This window comes from Rhinoraja longicauda, chromosome 2 (assembly GCF_053455715.1).
Source record: "Rhinoraja longicauda isolate Sanriku21f chromosome 2, sRhiLon1.1, whole genome shotgun sequence".
NCBI classification, from domain to species: Eukaryota; Metazoa; Chordata; class Chondrichthyes; order Rajiformes; family Arhynchobatidae; genus Rhinoraja; species Rhinoraja longicauda.
The window spans coordinates 99,765,807-99,786,346 of NC_135954.1; the positions used below are offsets into that span (position 1 = coordinate 99,765,807).

The 20,540-nt window shown below is 43.3% G+C and overlaps 1 protein-coding gene across 6 annotated transcripts in view; it reads right to left on the bottom strand.

The window, feature by feature from the left end:
* LOC144607888 (disco-interacting protein 2 homolog C) overlaps nt 1-20,540 on the bottom strand; it is a 515,842-nt gene that overhangs the window by 25,362 nt on the left and 469,940 nt on the right. For all 6 annotated transcript variants that reach the window (XM_078425037.1, XM_078425045.1, XM_078425054.1 and 3 more), the window contains one exon: nt 2,817-2,878. In XM_078425037.1, coding sequence (XP_078281163.1) covers nt 2,817-2,878 — 62 coding nt within the window. The remainder of the gene's footprint in view (nt 1-2,816; nt 2,879-20,540) is intronic.

Sequence of the window (20,540 nt, forward strand, 5' to 3'; positions counted from 1 at the left end):
ATTCAACCATGGCTAATCTATCTTTCCCTCCTAACTCCATTCTCCTGCCTTCTCCCCTGAATCCCTGACACCCGTACTAATCAAGAATCTATCTATCTCTGCCTTAAATATATCCATTGACTTGGCCTCCACAGCCTTCTGTGGCAACAAATTCCACAGATTCACCACCCTCTGATTAAAGAAATTCCTCCTCATCTCCTTCCTAAAGGAACATTCTTTAATTCTGAGGCTATCTGTGTGATGAAACCCTGCTTAATGTATCGAAGAGTGGTAACCTGATAAAGATTTATAACTGACACTCTAAAAGCATTTTAATAACAGTATGTGGTCCATAACTTGTGACTAATCAGATTTGTAATACAGGTAGTTCTGCTATAATGTGTGTTCCCATAATTTAAATTGGATATAATGTGATCGATGAATTAGGGAACACAAGTGACATTACACAGGTCTGTGGTTGTAACCAAAATCCTGATTTTCATCGGGAACAAGAAAACTACTTAAGGTTATTTTAGAAATTGACTAGCAGAAAAAAAGATGGATTAGAAAAAGACAAAAACAAGTTTCATAGCGGAAAAATAAACAGTTTCCTGCCTTTCAGACACCTTTGTCTCTTAACTTCACCTCTTGGAATTGACAGGCGATTGCTTCTATTGACACTTGGAGTCATAGAGTTGTATAGCGTGGAAACAGGCCTCTCGGCCCAATATGCCCATGCCGACCAACATGCCCTATCTAAACTAGACCCACCTGTCTGCATTTTGCCCATATACTTCTAAACCTATCCCATCCATGCACATGTCCAACATTGTGATAGTACCTGCCTCAGTACCTCCTCTGGCAGCTCGTTCCATGCACCCACCACCCTCCGTGTAAAAAAAGTTGCCCCTCAGGTTTCTATTTAATCTTCCCTCCCTCACCTTAAATCTGTATGCTCTGGTTCTGGATTCCCCTTCTTTGGGTAAAAGACTCTGTGCATTTACCCTATCTGTCTTGAATAAACTGACTGGGTGTCTACAGTTCTCATGTTTGCAGAACTCCAAAGATTCACGACTCATTGACTGAAGCATTTTTTTTCTCATTTCAGTCCTGAGGAGCCAACACTTTATTTTGAGATTGTAACCCCATTTCTAGAACCCGGGCTTGTGGAAACATCAACTCCACATTTACCCTGGCAAATGTCATTAGATGAGGTTTCAATGAGTTCACCTCTCATTCATTCAGACTCAAGAGTGCAGTTCCACACTGTTTAATAGGACATCAACCCCCTCCCAAGCATCAATTTGGTGAACTATTACTGTACTCATTCTATCACAAACATATCTTTCCTTAGGTAGGGAGACCGGCCCAGATACAATATTCCAGGTATGTCTCCCCAGAACCTCTCGTAATTGTGGTAAGATGTCTTCACTCATTTTCCAATATCACTGCAATGAAGGCCAAGCTTCTGTTTACTTTCCCAACTGCTTGCTGAACCTGCAAATTAACTTTTAATGTTTCATTTACAAGGGCACTCAGATCCTTTGAATATTAAAATAAAGTTTTCTACAGTTTCTACCACCGTGAACGATCTCGGCCTTTTCCACACTTTATTCCATCTGCTATGTTTTTGCCTGACCACTTAGTCTCACTAGATCCTGCTGAGGCTTCTCTGCATCCTCTTCACAGCCATCATGTGCACCCAGCTTTGTATCATCAGCAAACTTGAAGATATTACGCTTGGTTCCATTATTCATATCATTGATAAAGATCATGAACACGATCACGATGAAAGATCAATCATGACCAATTGTTAGAGTACCCCAACACAAAAACAACTCATATTTATTTCTATTCCATTTTCTGTCCTTTAAACATCCCTACTCCAAATAATTCCCAATTTTTATATGGTCTTTTTCTCCCTCATTATCTCAGACATGGCCTGGCTCTCAGTCTGAAGAAGGGTCTCGACCTGAAACGTCACCTATTCCTTCTATCCAGAGATGTTGCCTGTCCCACTGAGTTACTCCAGCATTTTGTGTCTATCTTTGGTGTAAACCAGCATCTGCTGTTCCTTCCTACACCCCTTATCAAAGGCCTTCTTTGTCTAAATACAGTACATCTCCTGGTTTAATCTATCTACTGCATTTGGTACAATCTGAAAAAAACTAACATTTGTAATCTCCCTTTCATAAATTCATGTTGATTCTTGCCAAATCCTACTGTAATTTTCAAGTGCAACGCTACCCTAAAATAATGGTTGCATTTTTCCTGCTTGCATTGTTCAACTAAATGGTTGAGTGTGCTCTTGTGATTTTGTCCGGATTGATGGAGGTGCCAGACCACCAGCTTCTGGAAAATCAGCGGAGGACCTGCATTGGAAACTCCACCCCACTAAAGTTCCCGTCAGCACAATTCCATTTCACCACTTGCACACTTCAATAAAGAAATGCACAAGTACACAGAGCATTGTGACAGGGCCGACAATATCATAGCATTCTTTACCCAGCCGGTAAAGCAAGTGGCTACCCATTCTCCAAAGTTTGCCAATGTTTTCCAGAAAAAAATGTCACATCTTTAAATTCCCATGCAAGTATGTAGAAGGACATAGCTGATAAAATGTCCACCTTAAATTAATTTGCTTTGCAGTGTTACACGATGCTGGTTGCGTTATTTTGGAACTGGCGTCACACTCAGCTGCCTTAACATGAATGTACAACTTTCCTCTGGCAGCTGGATATGAGCATACACGCAGCAGGCCTGTCCAATGCTATTGAGTACCTGCGGGAAAAAGTTAATGCCCCATCAAAATATGTGCTTACGATTGCTTCAATTACCTGTCGTGCCTCAGTGCTCTCATATCCACAAAAACAGTCGTAGGATCAGGTCCCGATGTACCCTGTAATCAACAGCATGAAACAGTTAGGAAACGAGGACTGTAAAAGAGCAGAGTATTTCTTCACAAACTTTCATTAAACCTTCAATGCAACAGTTTGATCAATAAACATTGTTTTTACTTATTAATTAATGCAAGTGTAGAAAAGGCACAATTTCCATAATTTTGTTTTACAGGTTGAAATACAAATTTGATGCTTTTAAACTATCCTCAGTTAACATACTAATTGTCAATTCATGCACAGTTAATGTGAATGCAATGGTTTTAATTACTCAATAGGCCACAAAACTTGCAAACAGAAACTATGCAAACAATCCCGAGATTACACTCTGACAAAAGCAATTCATGCAGGAAAATGACGCAATAAATATCAAGACAAATGTATCGCACTTGGCTCAAGCAGTAACCTGCACGACAGCCAATTCAGGGAACATGCTTAATGTGCAACAGCAGCAATGAAAAGCATTCTGTGCAAGCTCAATTATTAATTGCATCAAAAGAGTGTAAGGATGTGGTAAAGGATAAACTTCCCATACTCCTTAAGCCAACCTAATGTCTTTATTAGAGCAAGAATAAGTTACATCACAACAGGATCTTTGGCAATCCATTTGCTAAAAGTAAATGCATTTTGTTTGCGAGTTCAAAAATGTTCCAAAGCTACCCGCAATCAAATGCAAGATAATAAACTGTTTATTGTGCACTGAAAGAAACAACGCACGCCATCTTATAAAACATTTGGTCCGAGCCAGATGTCACGGACATCTGGTTCATTCATGAAATGAAAAGATGGCCTCCACAGCCGTCGGTGGCAATGAATTGCACAGATTCACCACCCTCTAACTAAAGAAACGTTTCCTCATCTCCTTTCTAATGGTACATCCTTTTATTCTGAGGTTATGCCCTCTAGTACTACACTCTCCCAACAGTAGAAATATTCTCTCCACATCCACTCTATCCAGGCCTTTCACTATTCGGTAAGTTTCAATAAGGTCCCCCTTCATCCTTCTAAACTCCAGCGAGTATCAGGCAGAGTGCTGTCAAACTTAATAAAGGCCACAATGAAATCCGAAACTATCAATCACAGATGGATTGGATGGAACTGCTAAGTAAAGCTTTTAATGCCCAGTAGTATTGCGGTAGTTGCTTTAATTGCCAGCAGCTTTGGTTGATTTCTTATTCACTTCCCCATGGCATCTGTGGGACCATCATTCAGCTCCTCAGCCTTTCCTATCTCCAATGACCCTACTGACACAAGGCGACAGTACTTTGATGAATAACACTCCACTTGGGCATCCAAATCATTTTGTTTCATCTTCACAGCATCAGCTTGATCAGATAGAGTAAGGATGTTCCTATTTTACCTAAGATAGACACAAAATGAGTCTGAAACGTCACCCATTCCTTCTCCCCAGAGATGCTGCCTGTCCCACTGAGCTTCTTGTGTTCAATCTTCAATGTAAACCAGCATCTGCAGTTCCTTCGTACACAGTTATTGTTATACCTGTCATGCAGTGCGACTCAAAATGATGAGAACATGTAATAAGGGACATGGTAGAATTGTGGTTAAACCACGTGAAAGAGTCTGGAGACCCAGACATTAAATCTGTAGTTATTAGAAAATTAGCTTCAATAATGGCAACCGGAAACCTACCAGATCATCTTGAAAACCCATCTGGTTACTGATATTCTCATAAAAGGAAATCTGCCAGTTTTAGGCAGTCTGCCCTACATGGGACTCCAGAACCACTCATAGTTTGAAAGACATGATGGGCTTGCTATAATCCTCAGGTCCAGACAACAATATTAAAGGGGACAACATACAATAGTTCAATATTTAAATAGCATTAAAGTCACAAACATGCTGTTGTCACCTTCCCAACCTCTCATTTGCTCTTACATTAAGAACTAAAAGTCACATTCAGATCCCAGGTTTATAATGTATACTAATCAGCTTTTTGAAGATGCGACCAAAAAGGTTGTTGAGGGCAGAGCTGTAAACGTATATATGTGGATTTCAGCAAGGCATTCAACAAGGTTCCGCATGGTAGCTGCTCTGGAAGGTTAGATCGCATGGGATCCAAGGAGAGCTACATGGAGATAGGGCGGCAAGGTGATGCAGCGGTAGAGTTGCTGCCTTACAGTGCCAGAGACCAAGGTTCGACCCTGATGATAGTTGCTTATCTCTCTCTATGGAGATTGGACATTCTCCCCGTGACCTGCATTGGTTTTCCCCAGGATCACTGGTTTCCTCCCACACTCCAAAAATGTACAGGTTTTGTAGGCTAAATAGCTTGGTATAATTGTAAATTGCCCCTAGTGTGTGTAGGATAGTGTTAGCATACGGGGATCGCTGGTCAGCGCAGATTCGGTGGGCCGAAGGGCTTATTTCCGCACTGATTCTCCAAACTAAACTGAAAAAAAGATAGCTGAATGGATAGAAAATTGGCTTCATGGAAGGAAGCAGAGGGTGAAGGTTGTTTTTTGGTCTGGAGGCCTGTAACTATTGGTGTGCCTCAGGATTCACTGCTGGGCCCATTGCTGTTTGTTATCTATATCAATAATTTGGATGAGAACGTACAAGGCATAGTTAGCAAGTTTGCAGGTGGCATAAAAGTGGCTGGTATTGTAGATAGAGAAGATGGATGTCAACATTTCCAGCAGGATCTTGATTGGTTGGGCAGGTGGGCAGAGGAATAGTTGATAGAATTTAAAACAGTGAAATGTGAGGTATTGCATTTTGGGAAGTCTAACAAGGGCAGGACATACACAGTGAAAGGTAGGCCTCTGGGGGAGTGTTGTAGACCAGAGGGATCTATATTGTTCCTTGAAAGTGGCATCATAGGTACATAGGGTGGTTAAATAGGCTTCTGGCATATTGGCCTTCATCAGTCAAAGTACTGAATATAGAAGTTGGAGGTCATGTTAGAAACATAGAAAATAGGTGCAGGAGTAGGCCACTCGGCCCTTTGAGCCAGCGCCGCCATTCAATATGATCACGGCTGATCATCCGAAATCAGTACCCCATTCTGGCTTTTTCCCCATATTCCTTGATTCCCTTAGCCCTAAGAGCTAAATCTAACTCTCCATCTTGAAAACATCCAGTGAATTGACTTCCACTGGCTCTGCGGCAGAGAATTCCACAGATTCACAACTGTTACAGTTGTATAAGACATTGGTGAGGTCACATTGTATTGTGTTCAGTTCTGGGCACCATGTTATGGAAAATATGTTGTTAAACTGGAAAGGGTGCAGAAAAGATTTACGAGGATGCTGCCAGGACTCGAGTGCCTGAGCACTTGGGATTGGTTGAGCAGGTTAAGACTTTATTCCTTGGAGCGCAGTTGGGTGAGGGGTGATCTTATGGAAGTGTACAAAATCATGAGAGGAATAGATCAGGTGGACATACAGAGTCTCTTGCCCAGAGTAGGGGTATCGAGAACCAGAGGACATAGGTTTAAGGCAAGGGGGCAAAGATTTAATAGGAACCTAAGGGGTAACTTTGTTTTACAAAAAGTTGGTGGGTATATGGAATGAACTGCCGGAGGAGGTAGTTGAGGCAGTATCATAACATGTAAGAGACATCGATCACTCTATGATTTATAGGTGTTTTAAAAATGGATGTTCAAGGAAGCAATTTGTCATAGTACATACCAAGGTTGCCAGTATAATTCTTTTGAGGAAATATGCCATTAAGCTTGAATAAGTGCAGAGAAGATTTACGAGGACGATGCCAGGACTCAAAGGCCTGAGCTGGAGGGAGAGGTTGGGCAGGCCAGGAGGCTGAGGGGTGATCTCATTAAAGTGTATGCAAAGAGTCTTGTCCGCCGGGAATCAAGAACTAGAGGGCATATGTTTAAAGTGAGAAGAGAAAGATTTAGTAGCAACCTGAGAGGCAACTTTTTTTATACATTGTGGTGTGTATTTGGAATGAGTTGCCAACGTAGACACCAGGAAGTACCGATGTTACTTTTCAAAAAAAGACACAAAGTGCTGGAGTGACACAGACAGCACATCCAGGGAACATCGATAGGTAATGTTTCGGGTCAGGACTCTTCCTCAGACAGATCAGCAGCACATTGTGTCTTTTTTTCACCCAGAGGAAGTAATTGAGGCAGGTACAACAACAACATTTAAAAGATATTCAGACAGGTACATGGATACTAAAGGTCGAGAGGGATATGGACCAGGCATGGACAAATGGGACTAGTTTTGCTGGGGTACCTTGGTGGGCATGAATGAGTTGGGCCGAATGGCCTGCTTATATGCTGTATATGTTGAACGCCACAGAATTGGTCTTCACTTGGGAGTGGATCTCATGGTTCATTCATGTTTTCCAGTTGGGAACAAAGGTTGACTCCTTTGGCACACAGTCCTCTAAACATCTACTGACGAAGTTGCTGCCTTACAGATCCAGAGACCTAGGTCCGATCCTGACTGCGGGTGCTGCCCGTGCTGAGTTTGCATGCTCTCCCTGTGACCGCGTGGGTTTCCACCAGCTGCTCCGGTTTGCTCCCACACTCCAAAGATGTACAGGCTTGTGGGTTAATTGGCTTCGGAAAAATTATAAATTGTGCCTAGTATGTCCGTAGGATGGTGCTAGTGTACGGGGAGATTGCTGGTCGGCGCGGACTCAGTGGGTCGAAGGGCCTGTTTCCGCGCTGTATCTCTCAAGTCTAAATTAAAGTGGTGTACTCATTTAGTTTGGCTGCTGACCTATTGAACATAGACCAGTCCACTGAATCAATGCAGCTTATGTTTCATTGATAATGTTGCAGCTTATTTTGTTTCCTCAGAACAGCACTGTATGACTTCCTGCACCTCACACTTCTCCTCCAAAAATTGGCACAATGCCAGGTGAGTCTTCGCCAGATGCCGAAGCTTTCAGAGAGTTTCAGAGGGTGGATTTCTCCACTGCAATGTTCGCGGCCCTCGTCTGTGATGTTTGGGGCCAGCAAGATAGATTCACCTATTTGGATCAAGCAAGTTCAGGTGAGGTGCGATCGTGGCCAGTGCCTAGTGGCACAGGAACCGAGCCAGCTACGTACAGGGCTGATCCCTGCAATAATGCCACGCCTGCAAAAAGTACCAGACCAAAAGTACAACCACGTACTGCACTGGATCTGAAATGTTGGTTCAAATCCTGTCCTTGACTGAAATTCACTACTGGTGGTTTCTCATCGAGTACACCTCAATTCCATTTTCCTCATAGGATACCGAATGTACTCCAACTACACAAGGGACCACTTGCAGCACATCTTAGTCCAACAACGTGGAAAAAGGAGAGACAATATTGCCGGGAAAACATTTAAACCCATTTAAATAAGCGTCATGTTAAGATTCGTGTAACATTTTTGCCTGATGGATTCTTCATAACATTTGTTGTCTTTGTTTGACTTTTTTGGCAGAACTAAGAAGATAACACGGAGCCCACTAATAATGGTGGTCAAATTGCAACCATTGTTGACCTTCCCTGTTGAAACGTTCCAAACATCTTTTGCCACGAATAGTCCAATATTTGATCACTGCAACAGCCTGCCATAAAACAGCAACATGACCAGGACATGCGGGTGACTCCCAGTCTAACAGAGAGTTCACCACCCTATGGAGTCAGTCAGATATTTTTCCCGTTTAACATTTAGTGAAAAATTCAGCAGCAAACAGACTAGTGCTGAGCAGGGAGATTATCCATCTCATTTTCCTTCATTGTCATCGACAGAATATGAAAATGAACACATTTACAAAAAATTGGACATGCCCAAAAATAAGTTACAAGGAAACTTACCATGGTTTAACCTGTCATTTTAAAATTTTCAATAAGTCTATGCTAAGTGCAAATTCATTATTCATTATTCTTCCCACAGGCCATCAGGACTGTTAACTTTTATAACTCCAGAGACTAAATTTTGTCTTCTCTGTATTAACTTTAATTTATATGCTGTAGCTGTAATTCTTTTTTTTTTTTGTTGCACAATCCGCAGGCATTGCCACTTTCATTTCACTGCACATCGTGTATGTGTATGTGACAAATAAACTTGACTTGACTCATCAAGTGGTATCCTTAAAACTCACTGACATACCCCTGTGGTTGTTGGTAGGCAATGAATTGGAGGGGAAGGAAGATATTAAACAGCAATCCCCACATCCGAGATCTCCACACTCAGCCCTAGTCTGACCTACTGCTGGAAGCTGATTGCTGGGTGAATAGGGAACTTGGTGACCCCCTACCTGCTCGGTCAGCTTCCCAAGCCTGTGAGGCTTCAGCAGCAGGGAGTGCAGGATGACGGGAGGACGGACACAAACAAAACCAGACCAAAAATATGTATAAAGTGACATGGGTGGGGATGATGGAAACAAATTTATTAAGCAAGGGATTGAAAGAGGGAAAGAAACACAAGTGTCAACACACACCAACCTCTTAGTTAAAGGTTAACTACAATCTTAACATTACACACTGAACAAAAAAAAAATTGTAAACACAGCGCATTAACATATACATAAGATAAACCAAAGAACAATTTAAGGAGACAGCTCATGTTAAAACACAGAGTTAAAGACAAAGTTAGTTCAAATTCTGGAAAGAAAAAAATAATTTTTAGATTTAAATGCTTATAAACAATAAGTGACGTCACTTGTTGGCATCCATAAAGTGAACGGAAAAAGTGAATGTTTTTTGTCTTCACTTTATGGATTTGCCTGCATTTTGGAGGGTTTTGTGCATCTGCTCCTGAGCTTTGTCTTTGACTTGCCCCCAGGGAGCAATGGTGCTGGTGACACTCTGGTCACATTTAACTTGCTTACAACAAACACCGAACCTGAGAGAATCTTCATAGCACACACTGGAGATCGTCCGTTACTGTGAGGATGACCACAGCCAATTCCAATCAGAGTATGGTTTGTTCTCAAGTAATTTCACCGCTTGTTCAACATTCATACAACAGTTAAAGAGCACCTTAAATTATAGAGAATTCAAATCCAGGCCAGTTCCTCAGAAGTCCAATTTTAGAAGTGAATACATGACGGACAGAAAGTTGATGGTTTCAATCAATGAACAATGAATTCATTTTCTTCCTGCTAGATATTATGATTTGGTGGAAACTATATGACAATGTTATAGCGATTCCCTGAAGATTTTAATAATAAGAGTCGTCCTGAGAAAAGACTACTCCAAATAAAATCAACACCCTTTTACCATCAAGAAGGCTGAGGGCAAGAGGGATCTGCCCTCCGAGTAACAAAAATATATCATTTTTCCTATATCAATGTCAAATCAAAATCTTGGAAATCCGTGCCCAGGCACACTGTCAAGTACCCTCATCAGAAACACACCAATGGTTCAAGGAGATGTTTCACAACCACCTTCTCAAGAGCAGTTAGGGATAGACCATTAATGCTCACCTTGCGAAAAATGTCTACATCTCCCCAAAAATGAAGAAACTCTGCACAACTTTCCTTTCCTGACTGTATATATTTTACCTATCAATTTGTGTTCTCTACTACTACATCAAAGCACCTTTGTTATAAGCAGATAAGCTGACTTCCCTGATCCATCAGACGGTTGGACGTAAGCACAAGGCGGCACAATGGCACAGCGGTAGAGTTGCTGCCTTACAGCACCAGAGACCCAGGTTCGATCCTGACCACGGATGCTGTCTGTACAGAGTTTGTACGTTCTCCCTGTGACCGCGTGGGTTTTCTCCAAGTGCTCCTGTTTCCCCCCACATTCCAAAGAAGTGCAAGTTTGCAGGTTGATTGGCATCTGTAAATTGTCCCTGGTGTGTAGAATAGAACCATTGTTTGGGTGATTGGTGGTCGGCACGAACTCAGTGGGCCAGAAGGGCCTATCTTCACGCTGTATCTTTAAACTAAACTGAAACCAATAAGCAAAGTGAAAGCGGATTTTAGAGATGCAGATTTGAAAATGGTAAAATGTGATAATGCTTCTTTGATATAATTCTCTTTCAGGAGCATTTCTTTAACCAATATTCCTAAACAAGATGTAAATATGAAGGATTCCTAAAAAATATTTTGCAGTATTGCATCTGACAGCTTCAGTGCTTTCCAAAGGGACTCTCCGATAAAGAACTGAGATCAGGGCTCATTTTCTATTGCAAACCTCGTCCCATCTATGTATTGCAAGATGCGGAAACACGAGGAGGAGCAACTGTTGCAAGAAGTGGCTGATTCTGCAACTTGTTCTTAGTGAGTACCGTGTGGAAAGAGAGCACGGAAACATATTGCTGAACAATTATATCAATTTTTACATAAAGATGCTAATCAGTCCTCTTATTAAGTGCTTTTTACAGTATTAACATGAAGGAGCAATACCGTGAAAGTCACTGCAAAGAATATGCAGCCTAAGGGAGAACTCATATCGTGATATATTAAACCCATCTGCAGTTGCTTTTCCAGAAGTACAGTGATGAGGGGGAAATGTAATGGATTGCAATAATAAAGCACAAACAAGGTAACAGTATGAAGCTGGTAAGCCACAGGGCTGTAAAGATACACCGAGCTGAGGCGCATTTCAGAAATGACCACTGGCTTTCATTTACTTCAACTCACACAGTTGCTCCTCGGCTTTGTAAAGCACAACCTGTAGAGCTGAGTAAAGCACATGATGCTGACAATTCCTTCAGTGGCAATCGCCACAGGACATTGCAAGTGACTCCATGGTCTCCCATGCTGATGTCCAAATGAAAAACTCTTGAGAAGAAAAGTTTCAGAAACTTTTAAAATTAGAATCTATAGCCAGTCTGGAATAAACCTCTTTCTACCTCTCATATTTTGGCTGTTGTTTTTGAAAGCACATTCGGTGCCTTTCAAAGGTAGACACAAAATGCTGGAGTAACTCAGCGGGTCAGGCAACGTCTCGGGAGAGAAGGAATGGGTGACGTTTCGGGTCGAGACCCTTCTTCAGACCTGGAATGTCACCGATTCCATCTCTCCCGAGATGCTGCCTGTCCCGCTGAGTTACTCCAGCATTTTGTGTCTACCTTCGATTTAAACCAGCATCTGCAGTATTTTTCCTACATGTTTTGGTGCCTTTCAGTTGCTTCTGCATGTAAAGAAATACCGAGATTGCCCTTGAAGGTTCTACCTTTTGTTTAAAAGGTGTTGTATCAATGCAAATTGATGTTTGATTGTCTGTTAGACACCCTCCGAGGAGAGAGGCGGTCTAGACTGAGATCATTATGTCCTCTTAAGTTACAGGCGAGCTTCCAGACAGCTGGAGAGTGGACAACATTGTTCTCTGGGGAGACTGAATGGGTGACTTTTTGGGCCAAGACCATTCTTCAGACTTGAAAATTGAATTGCTCCAGCAATTTGTGCCAAAAAGAGTTACTCCAACATTTTGTGTCGAAAAAGAGTTACTCCAGCATTTTGTGTCCATCTTCGGTGTAAACCAGCATCTGCAGTTCCTTCCTGCACACCCACAGACAATGAATGCTGTTCCTTTGTTTCAGAAGGGTGCCAGGGACAAACCAGGAAATTATAGGCCAGTGAGTCCTACACCAGTCATAGGGAAATTACTGGAGAAGAATCTTCAGGGATAGGATTTACTCACTTCTGGAGAATCACAGACTTATTCGGTCGGGACAGTGAGCTTGACTTTGTGTGGGGGGGTCATGCCCGACAAACTCAACTAAATTTATGGAGGAGGTGACAAAGGTGATTGATGATGGCTGGGTAGCAAATGCTGCATACATGGACTTTAGTAATGCAAGGTTCCTCACGGTAAGTTGATCCAGACGATTATGGCACGTGATCCAAAATTGGCTGGACCATAAAAGAATGAAGGTGCTGGTGGCATGTGTTGTTCCAACCGGAAGTCAGTAAACAGTGGTGTTCTGCAGGGATTGGTGCTGTGACCTTTATTGTTTGTGACGACTAGACTTTACTTTAGACAAGCTCTTTGGTCCACTGAGTCTGTGCTGACCAGCAATCTCTCCATACACCAGCATTATCCTACACACTGGCTGATTTATTTTTCCCTCCCAATCCCATTCTCCTGCCTTCTCCCATAACCTTTGATGAATAGAAAGTAGAGGGATGAAGCCTAATGTGGGAAAATAAACAACCACATCACCTTAACATTTTTTTCAGAGATACAGAGTGTAAACAGACCCTTTGGCCCACTGACTTCGCACCAAACAACGATCATTAGTACACTAGTTCTGTCCTACACACATTTCAGACAATTTACAAAAGCCAATTTACCTACAAACCTGCATGTCTTCAGAGTGTGGGAGTACCCGTAGAAAACCCACACAGTCACAGGGAGAACGTATAAACTCTGTACAGCAGCACCCATAGATCTGGATCGAACCCAGGTCTCTGGCGCTGCAAGGCAACAACTTTACCACTGTGCTGCCCATTTATATGTATAAATGATTTGGATGAAAATGTAGATGGGTTTGTTAGTAAGATTGCAGATTATATTAAAATTGGTGGAGTTGGGGATAGGGAGGAAGATTATCAAAGGGCGCAGCAGGACATAGCTCAGTTGGAAAAATGGACAGAGTAATGGCAGATGGAGTTTAATCTGCACGTGAGAGGTGCTGCACTTTGGCAGATCAAAGGTAAGAAGAATGTATATTGTAAATGGCTGGACCTTTGGAGGCGTTGATGGACAGAGGAGTCTCGGACTGCAAGTCCATGGCTCATTGAAAGTGGCCCATGCAAGTAGAGAGAATGGGGAGGAAGGCTTCTGTGATACTGCCTTCATTGCTCCTGGCATTGAGTATAAAAGTCTGGAAATCATGTTGCAACTTGATGAAACTTCAGTTCGGTGACATTTGCAATATTGTGCGAACTTCTGGGTGCCCCATTATTGGAAGGATATGGGTTATTTTAAAATTTAAGGACCATTTGCGAGGCAATTTAGGCAGAGTGATAGATGCCTGGAACGCACTGTCGGGATTGGGGAGGGATGGGAGATGGTGGTTGAAACCGAGACGATAGCAACATTTAAGAGGCATTTTGACAGGCACATGCATAGGCATGGAACGGAGGGATACAAACCATGTGCAGGCAGGAGGGATTAGTTTGAATTGGCATTATGGTCAGCGCCGATATCTTAGTGCACGGTGGCACAGCGGTAGAGTTGCTGCTTTCCAGCTCCAGAGACCCGGGTTCGATCCCGACAATGGGTGCTTGTCTGTATGGAGTTTGTACGTTCTCCCCGTGGCCACGTGGGTTCTCTCCGAGATCTCTAAACTAAACTAAGGTTGTAGAACCTTTTCCTGTGCTGCGCTGCTCTACGTTTTGGACTTGTCCAACAGGAGTCAGCATTTTCAAACAAAACAAATCCATCCCTGAATACCTCATGTGGAATGGTACTAAGCCGGTGTTTACAACACAGGTGCAAATCACCCGCTCAGCTATGTTAATGCTCCGTGTACTTTACTTCAGCCTTGCCACCGATTCTTCCACTCATTCTACCCCGGTAGCAAACAATAACACACGATGGAAAAAGAAGCGGGTTATTCAAATAGTGACTTCCATTCCTTTTGTACTCATGTTGCATTTTGATTCACTCTAACCTAGAGCTCTAAAGCTTCATCGCACTGCCACTCACATTACCAAATGTGCACCAACATTAAAATGGACTATCCGCATTATTGATCACTTTACTTAAAATTTGTAGTAAGCTGAGCCGTAAACACACCAATCCTTAATTCCAGAAGAATCGATTCCACGAGATGTCAAAGATATAGATCTGCTGCACTTATTTTGTGCTGTAGTTATTTCCAGATAGCCTGTATAACAACGCAAAGGCACAGAAGTAAACACTCTCTTGCCCACTATGAATTCAATGCACTGAAGTGCCTTTGTTCTGTGCTTTGGTTGCAAAGTGAGGGCAAAGGTTTATCTGGTAAAATATCAAATACAAATATTATTCCTAGAGCCTTAATATTTTCTTAGAGCCGCTCAGGGCGATGAGACAAATATATTGTTAACTTAAGACAAATTGCTTTTCAATAAAATGAATATATTTTTAATTATTTTTCTGAGCAGAAAGAAATTTGCTCAATATTTTCAGTTTGCTGATACAGAGAAATATTTGAAGCAGTAGGGTTATTACAGAGAATCATACTTCCCCCATGTTTTGCTTTCGTCCTTCTGGGCAACGGGATAATCTTGCTCTCCGTCAGGAAATCACCTTATTCATTTCTGTCCATCGCCGCTGAATATCGTACATCACTCACACAGGAATATCATACATCACTCGTACATCACTCACACACAGCAAAATATCACATCACCCACAAAATAAATCTCTTCTCCAGGGCCCTCCTATTAACTCAGACACAACCATTCTTCATTTGCTAACAGCGATTTCCCATGCTTGCTTCATTCGGCAGTAGGAGATTTTGTGGCCGAGTTTAATTTGGGTTGAGTCCACTTTTGGGAAGATCAACGACAGTGCATTGACTCTTTAGAGCCACGGGTCGCGAGAATCAAAAGGCAGGACGTATATCGAGTAGAGACCGTGAATCCGTCAGATCCCTCTCTCACAAGGCAAAAGGTACAGAAGTGTGAAAATGCACACCACTAGATTCAGGGACAGTTTCTTCCCAGCTGTTATCAGGCAACTGAATCATCCTACCAACAACCAGAGAGTGGTGTTGAACTACTATCTATCTACCTCTTTGGTGACCATCGGACTATCCTTGATTGGACTCTGCTGGCTTTACTTTGCACTAAACCTTATTCCCTTATCATGTATCTATACACTGTAAATGGATCGATTGCAATCATGTATTGGCTTTCTGCTGACCGGTTAACACGCAAGATAAGCTTTTCACTGTACCTCAGTACACGTGACAATAAACTAAACTAAGCTGATAGACTAACCTGAGATCAACATGCAAAACTAACATATCACATCCCTGGGGTGAAACGCAGATTTCAATAGACAATAGACAATAGGTGCAGGAGGAGGCCATTTGGGCCAGCACCACCATTCAATGTGATCATGGCTGATCATTCTCAATCAGTACCCTGTTCCTGCCTTCTCCCCACACCCCCTGACTCTGCTATCCTTAAGAGCTCTATCCAGCTCTCTCTTGAATGCATTCAGAGAATTGGCCTCCACAGCCTTCTGAGGCAGAGAATTCCATAGATTTACAACTCTCTGAGTGAAAAAGTTTTTCCTCATCTCTGTTCTAAATGGCCTACCCCTTATTCTTAAACTGTGGCCCCTGGTTCTGGACTCCCCCATCATTGGGAACATGCTTCCTGCCTCTAACGTATCTAACCCCTTAATAATCCTATATGTTTCGATAAGGTCCCCTCTCATCCTTCCAATTTCCAGTGTATACAAGCCTAGTCGCTCCAGTCTTTCAACATACGACAGTCCGGCCATTTCGGGAATTAACCTAGTAAACCTACGTTGCACGCCCTCAATAGCAAGAATATCCTTCCTCAAATTTGGAGACCAAAACTGCACACAGTACTCCAGGTGCGGTCTCACTAGGGCCCTGTACAACCGCAGAAGGACCTCTTTGCTCCTATACTCAACTCCTCTTGTTATGAAGGCCAACATTCCATTGGCTTTCTTCACTGCCTGCTGTACCTGCATGCTTCCTTTCAGTGACTGATGCACTAGGACACCCAGATCTCGTTGTACGTCACATTCCCCATTGTCATATTCACTCAAAGTTCCAGAATTTAAAACTCATACTTTTCATACAGTTAGATAGGGTAGGGAAGAAGGCATGTGGCCTGCTTGCCTTCATCGGTCAGGGCATTGAGTATTAAAGTTGGGAAAAAAAATACTTTGAGCAAAACACAAACACAAAGTGCTGGAGTGTTTCCCTTGTATCCCTTTACCTCGATTCTCAGTCTGAATAAGGGTCTTGACCCAAAATGTCACCAATTCCTTCTCTCCAGAGATGCTGCCTGTCCCGCTAAGTTACTCCAGTACTTTGTGCCGATTTGCTGGAGTAACCCAACAGGTCAGGCAGCATCTCTGGTGGTCATGGATAGGTGAAATGGATACATTGGTGGAGCCTGGAGAGGGTTCCCGTGATGTGGAAGAGGTCATGTCCCAGCTCCTCCAATGACTAGACCAGTGGCACTGACTTCACACATCATGAAGTCCCTGGAGAGGCTGGTGCTCATTCACCCGCGACCCCTGGTTAAACCCTACCTGGACCCCCTGCAGTTCGCTTACCAAACAAAGATCGGGGGTGAGGACGCCATCATCCACCTGCTCCATCGTTCCTGTGCTCACCTGGATAAGCTGGGACGCACTGTGTGAGTCATGTTTTTTGACTTCTCCAGTGCTTTTAACACCATCCAGCCTGCACTGCTAGGGAGCAAACTGACGAAGATGCGGGTGGATGCTCCATTGGTGTCCTGGATCACCAACTACCTGACTGGACGACCACAGTATGTCAGGCTACAGAACTGTGCCTCGGACATGGTGGTGAGCAACACAGGGGGCCCCAAAGGGGACGGTCCTCTCTCCCTTCCTGTTCACCATCTACACCTCGGACGTCAGATATAACTCGGACTCCTGCCACCTGCAGAGGTTTTTAGATGTCTCTGCGATTGTGGGCTGCACCAGTGAGGGGAGGGAAGCTGAATACAGAGGAGGTCAATGATTTTGTTGAGTGGTGTGGGCTGAATCACCAGCAGCTCCATACCCACAAGACTAAGGAGTTGGTGGGGGACTTTAGGAGGAGAGGAACACCTGTCCCCTGTCTCCATCAATGGTGTGGATGTGCAGTTTACCAAGGAGTACAAGTACCTTGGGGTGTACCTGGACAATAAACTGGACTGGTCCGGGAACACTGAGGCCCTGTACATGAAGGGACAGAGCCGGGCTGTACTTCTTGAGAAGGCTCCGCTCCTTCAAAGTCTGCAGTGAGATGCTGCAGATGTTCTACCGGGTGGTAGCCAGTGCCATCTTCTTCGCTGCCGTGTGCTGGGGCAGCAGGGCGAAGGCCGCGGACGCCAATAGGATCAACAAACTCATCAGGAAGGCTGGCACCATCCTAGGGGCGTTGGATTCATGGGAGGTGGTCTAGGAGGGGAGGATGCTCCTCAAACTGTGGAGCATCCTGGACAAACCAGCTCACCCCCTCCATGACACACTGGTCAACCTGAGGAGCACCTTCAGCAACAGACTGGTTCCACCAAGATGCAGGACAGAAAGCTGCAGGAGATCCTTCTTCCCTGTGGCTATCATACTGTACAACTCCTCCCCCTTCTGTCGTGGGGTAGAATGAGACTGAGACTGACCCCCCCCCCCCCCTCAATCTTTGCACACCCCCAAAGCCTCACCACTCATCACTTTATTTTCATGTTTCATGTACTTTATGTTATTTATGACCATTGGCAAATTAATTTCCCTCCTGAGATAAATAAAGTTCTATCGTATCGTATCTTTATCCCACAGCTCGCTGTTGTTACTCCAGCACGTTGTGTTTGTGCTTTGCTCAATGTATATTTGCCACAATTTTTTTTTTTTTTTTTTTCTTTTTTTTTTCTTTGGAAGTAAGCACATTACATTTTAATGGTTCCTTTTTACAGGTGCCAAGAATTATTAAAACATTATTTGTACAACTTCCTTTTTTAAAAAGAAATGAGAAAGAAAGAAGTAGTGAAGAGTAAAGAATAAATTAAGGATTAAAAAGTTACATTTTGTTCAATTTACTTTTCATTTTAACCGAGAATAGGATTTTTTTCAAGGATAAAGTTTAAATATATACCAAACTAAAAAAAAGGGCAAAATCTCTTCTTCATACATTCTTAGTGCCTTCACATTCAATAGTGTCATACTCAATAGTGTTAACACCAGCCTTTACAATAAACACCCTTGCCACTCATGTGGCCCCCTGTGTGATGTCCCTCCACATGTTTGAGGGGTGCACCACACCACAATTGGCTGCTGACCTTACGATGCAACATCACTGCCCCTTGCCGCATATTTTAACTCCCCTTTTCAATCCCATACTGACCTTTCTGTCCTGGGCCTTCACCACCGTCAGAGTGAGGCCACACGCAAATTGGAGGAACAGCACCTCATATTTCGCTTGGCAGCTTACAACCCAGCAGTATGAACATTGATTTATCTAATTTCAAGCTACCCCTGCATTCCCTCTCTCTGCCCCTCCCCCACCCTAACCATCCTACTAGTTCCACTGTCTGTATCCCTTCGTTATCACCTCTTCCCCAGCCAACAATGGGCCATTATGGACGCCACCCTTCCTTGGTCATCTGTTTCTGGCCCTAATTTGTTCTGGCCTTTTCCTACCTTCGGTTTCCCTCCCCCCCCCCCCCCCCCCCCCCCCCCCCCCACTAATTTCAGTCTGAAGAAGGGTTCTGACCCGAAACGTCTCTTTTCCTTTTTCTCCTGAGATGCTGCCTGACCTGCTGAGTTACGCCATCACTTTGTGTCCATACTTTGTATAAACCAGCATCTGCTGCTCCTTCCTACACATGGCGTTATTGCTGCTGGACTCCAAATCTATCCTGGTTTGACATCAGGATAAAAGCTCACATCACAGTGCCGGCTCAGTCACCCTGGTCATTCTCTCTTCTCCCCTTTCCCATCGGACAAAGGGTATAGAAGTTTAAAAACGCACACCTCCAGATTCAGGGACAGTTTCTTCCCGGCTGTTACCAGGCAACTGAATCATCCTATCACAACCAGAGAGCAGTGCTGAACTACTATCTACCTCTTTGGTGAGCCTCGGACTATCCTTGATCGGACTTTGCTGGCTTTACCTTGCACTAAACATTATACTCTTATCATGCATCTATACACTGTAAATAATTTGCTTGTAATCGTGCATTGTCTTTCTGCTGACGCAACAAAAGCTTTTCAAAGTACCTCAGTTCACGTGACAGATGTAAACAAATAACTCTTATTGGGATGGAGGGAAACGCCTGGGACGAGCGTGTGCCACACAGCGCCATCTGTGGCTGCCCAGGGAATTTTAAGTGCACTCTCTTAATTTTGTCCAGATTTAAAGGAGGTGCCGGTCCATCAGTTGCCAGAAAATCAGAGGTGGACTCCTTCAAATATTTCGCTGAATCAGCATATTGAAAATACTGAGTAAATTATTTTCTGCTGAGGAAAATAATTAAAAATATAAGTCTGTAGAAGGGTCCTGACCCAAAACGTCACCCATCCATGTTCTCACAAGATGCTACCTGACCAGCTGAGTTACTTCAGCACTTCGTGACCTTTTATTGTAAGCCTGCAACTGCAGTTCCTAGTGAAAATCCACACTGTTGTGGCCGATGTTGCCACCAGACCCAGGGACAAATTGTGTAGGAAGGAACTGAAGATGCTGGTTTACACTGAAGATAGACACACTCTCTCTCCATCCCTCCCCCACCCTAGTCGGCCTGCTTCGTTTCACTGTTTGTATCTACTCGCTATCACCTTTTCCACAGCCAACAATGGATCATTGTGGACTCCGCCTTTCCTTGATCATCGTTGCTGGCTTTGATTTGTTCTTTTCAAACCTTTCATTCATTTGTTCTTCATACCTTTTCATACCTCTAGTTTCCCTCTCCCCTGACTCTCAGTCTGAAGAAGGGTCTTGACCCAAAACGTCACCCATTCCTTTTCTCAGGAGATGCTGCCTGACCCGCTGAGGTACTCCAGCATTTTGTGTCTATCTCCAGGGAAAAAATTAATTGC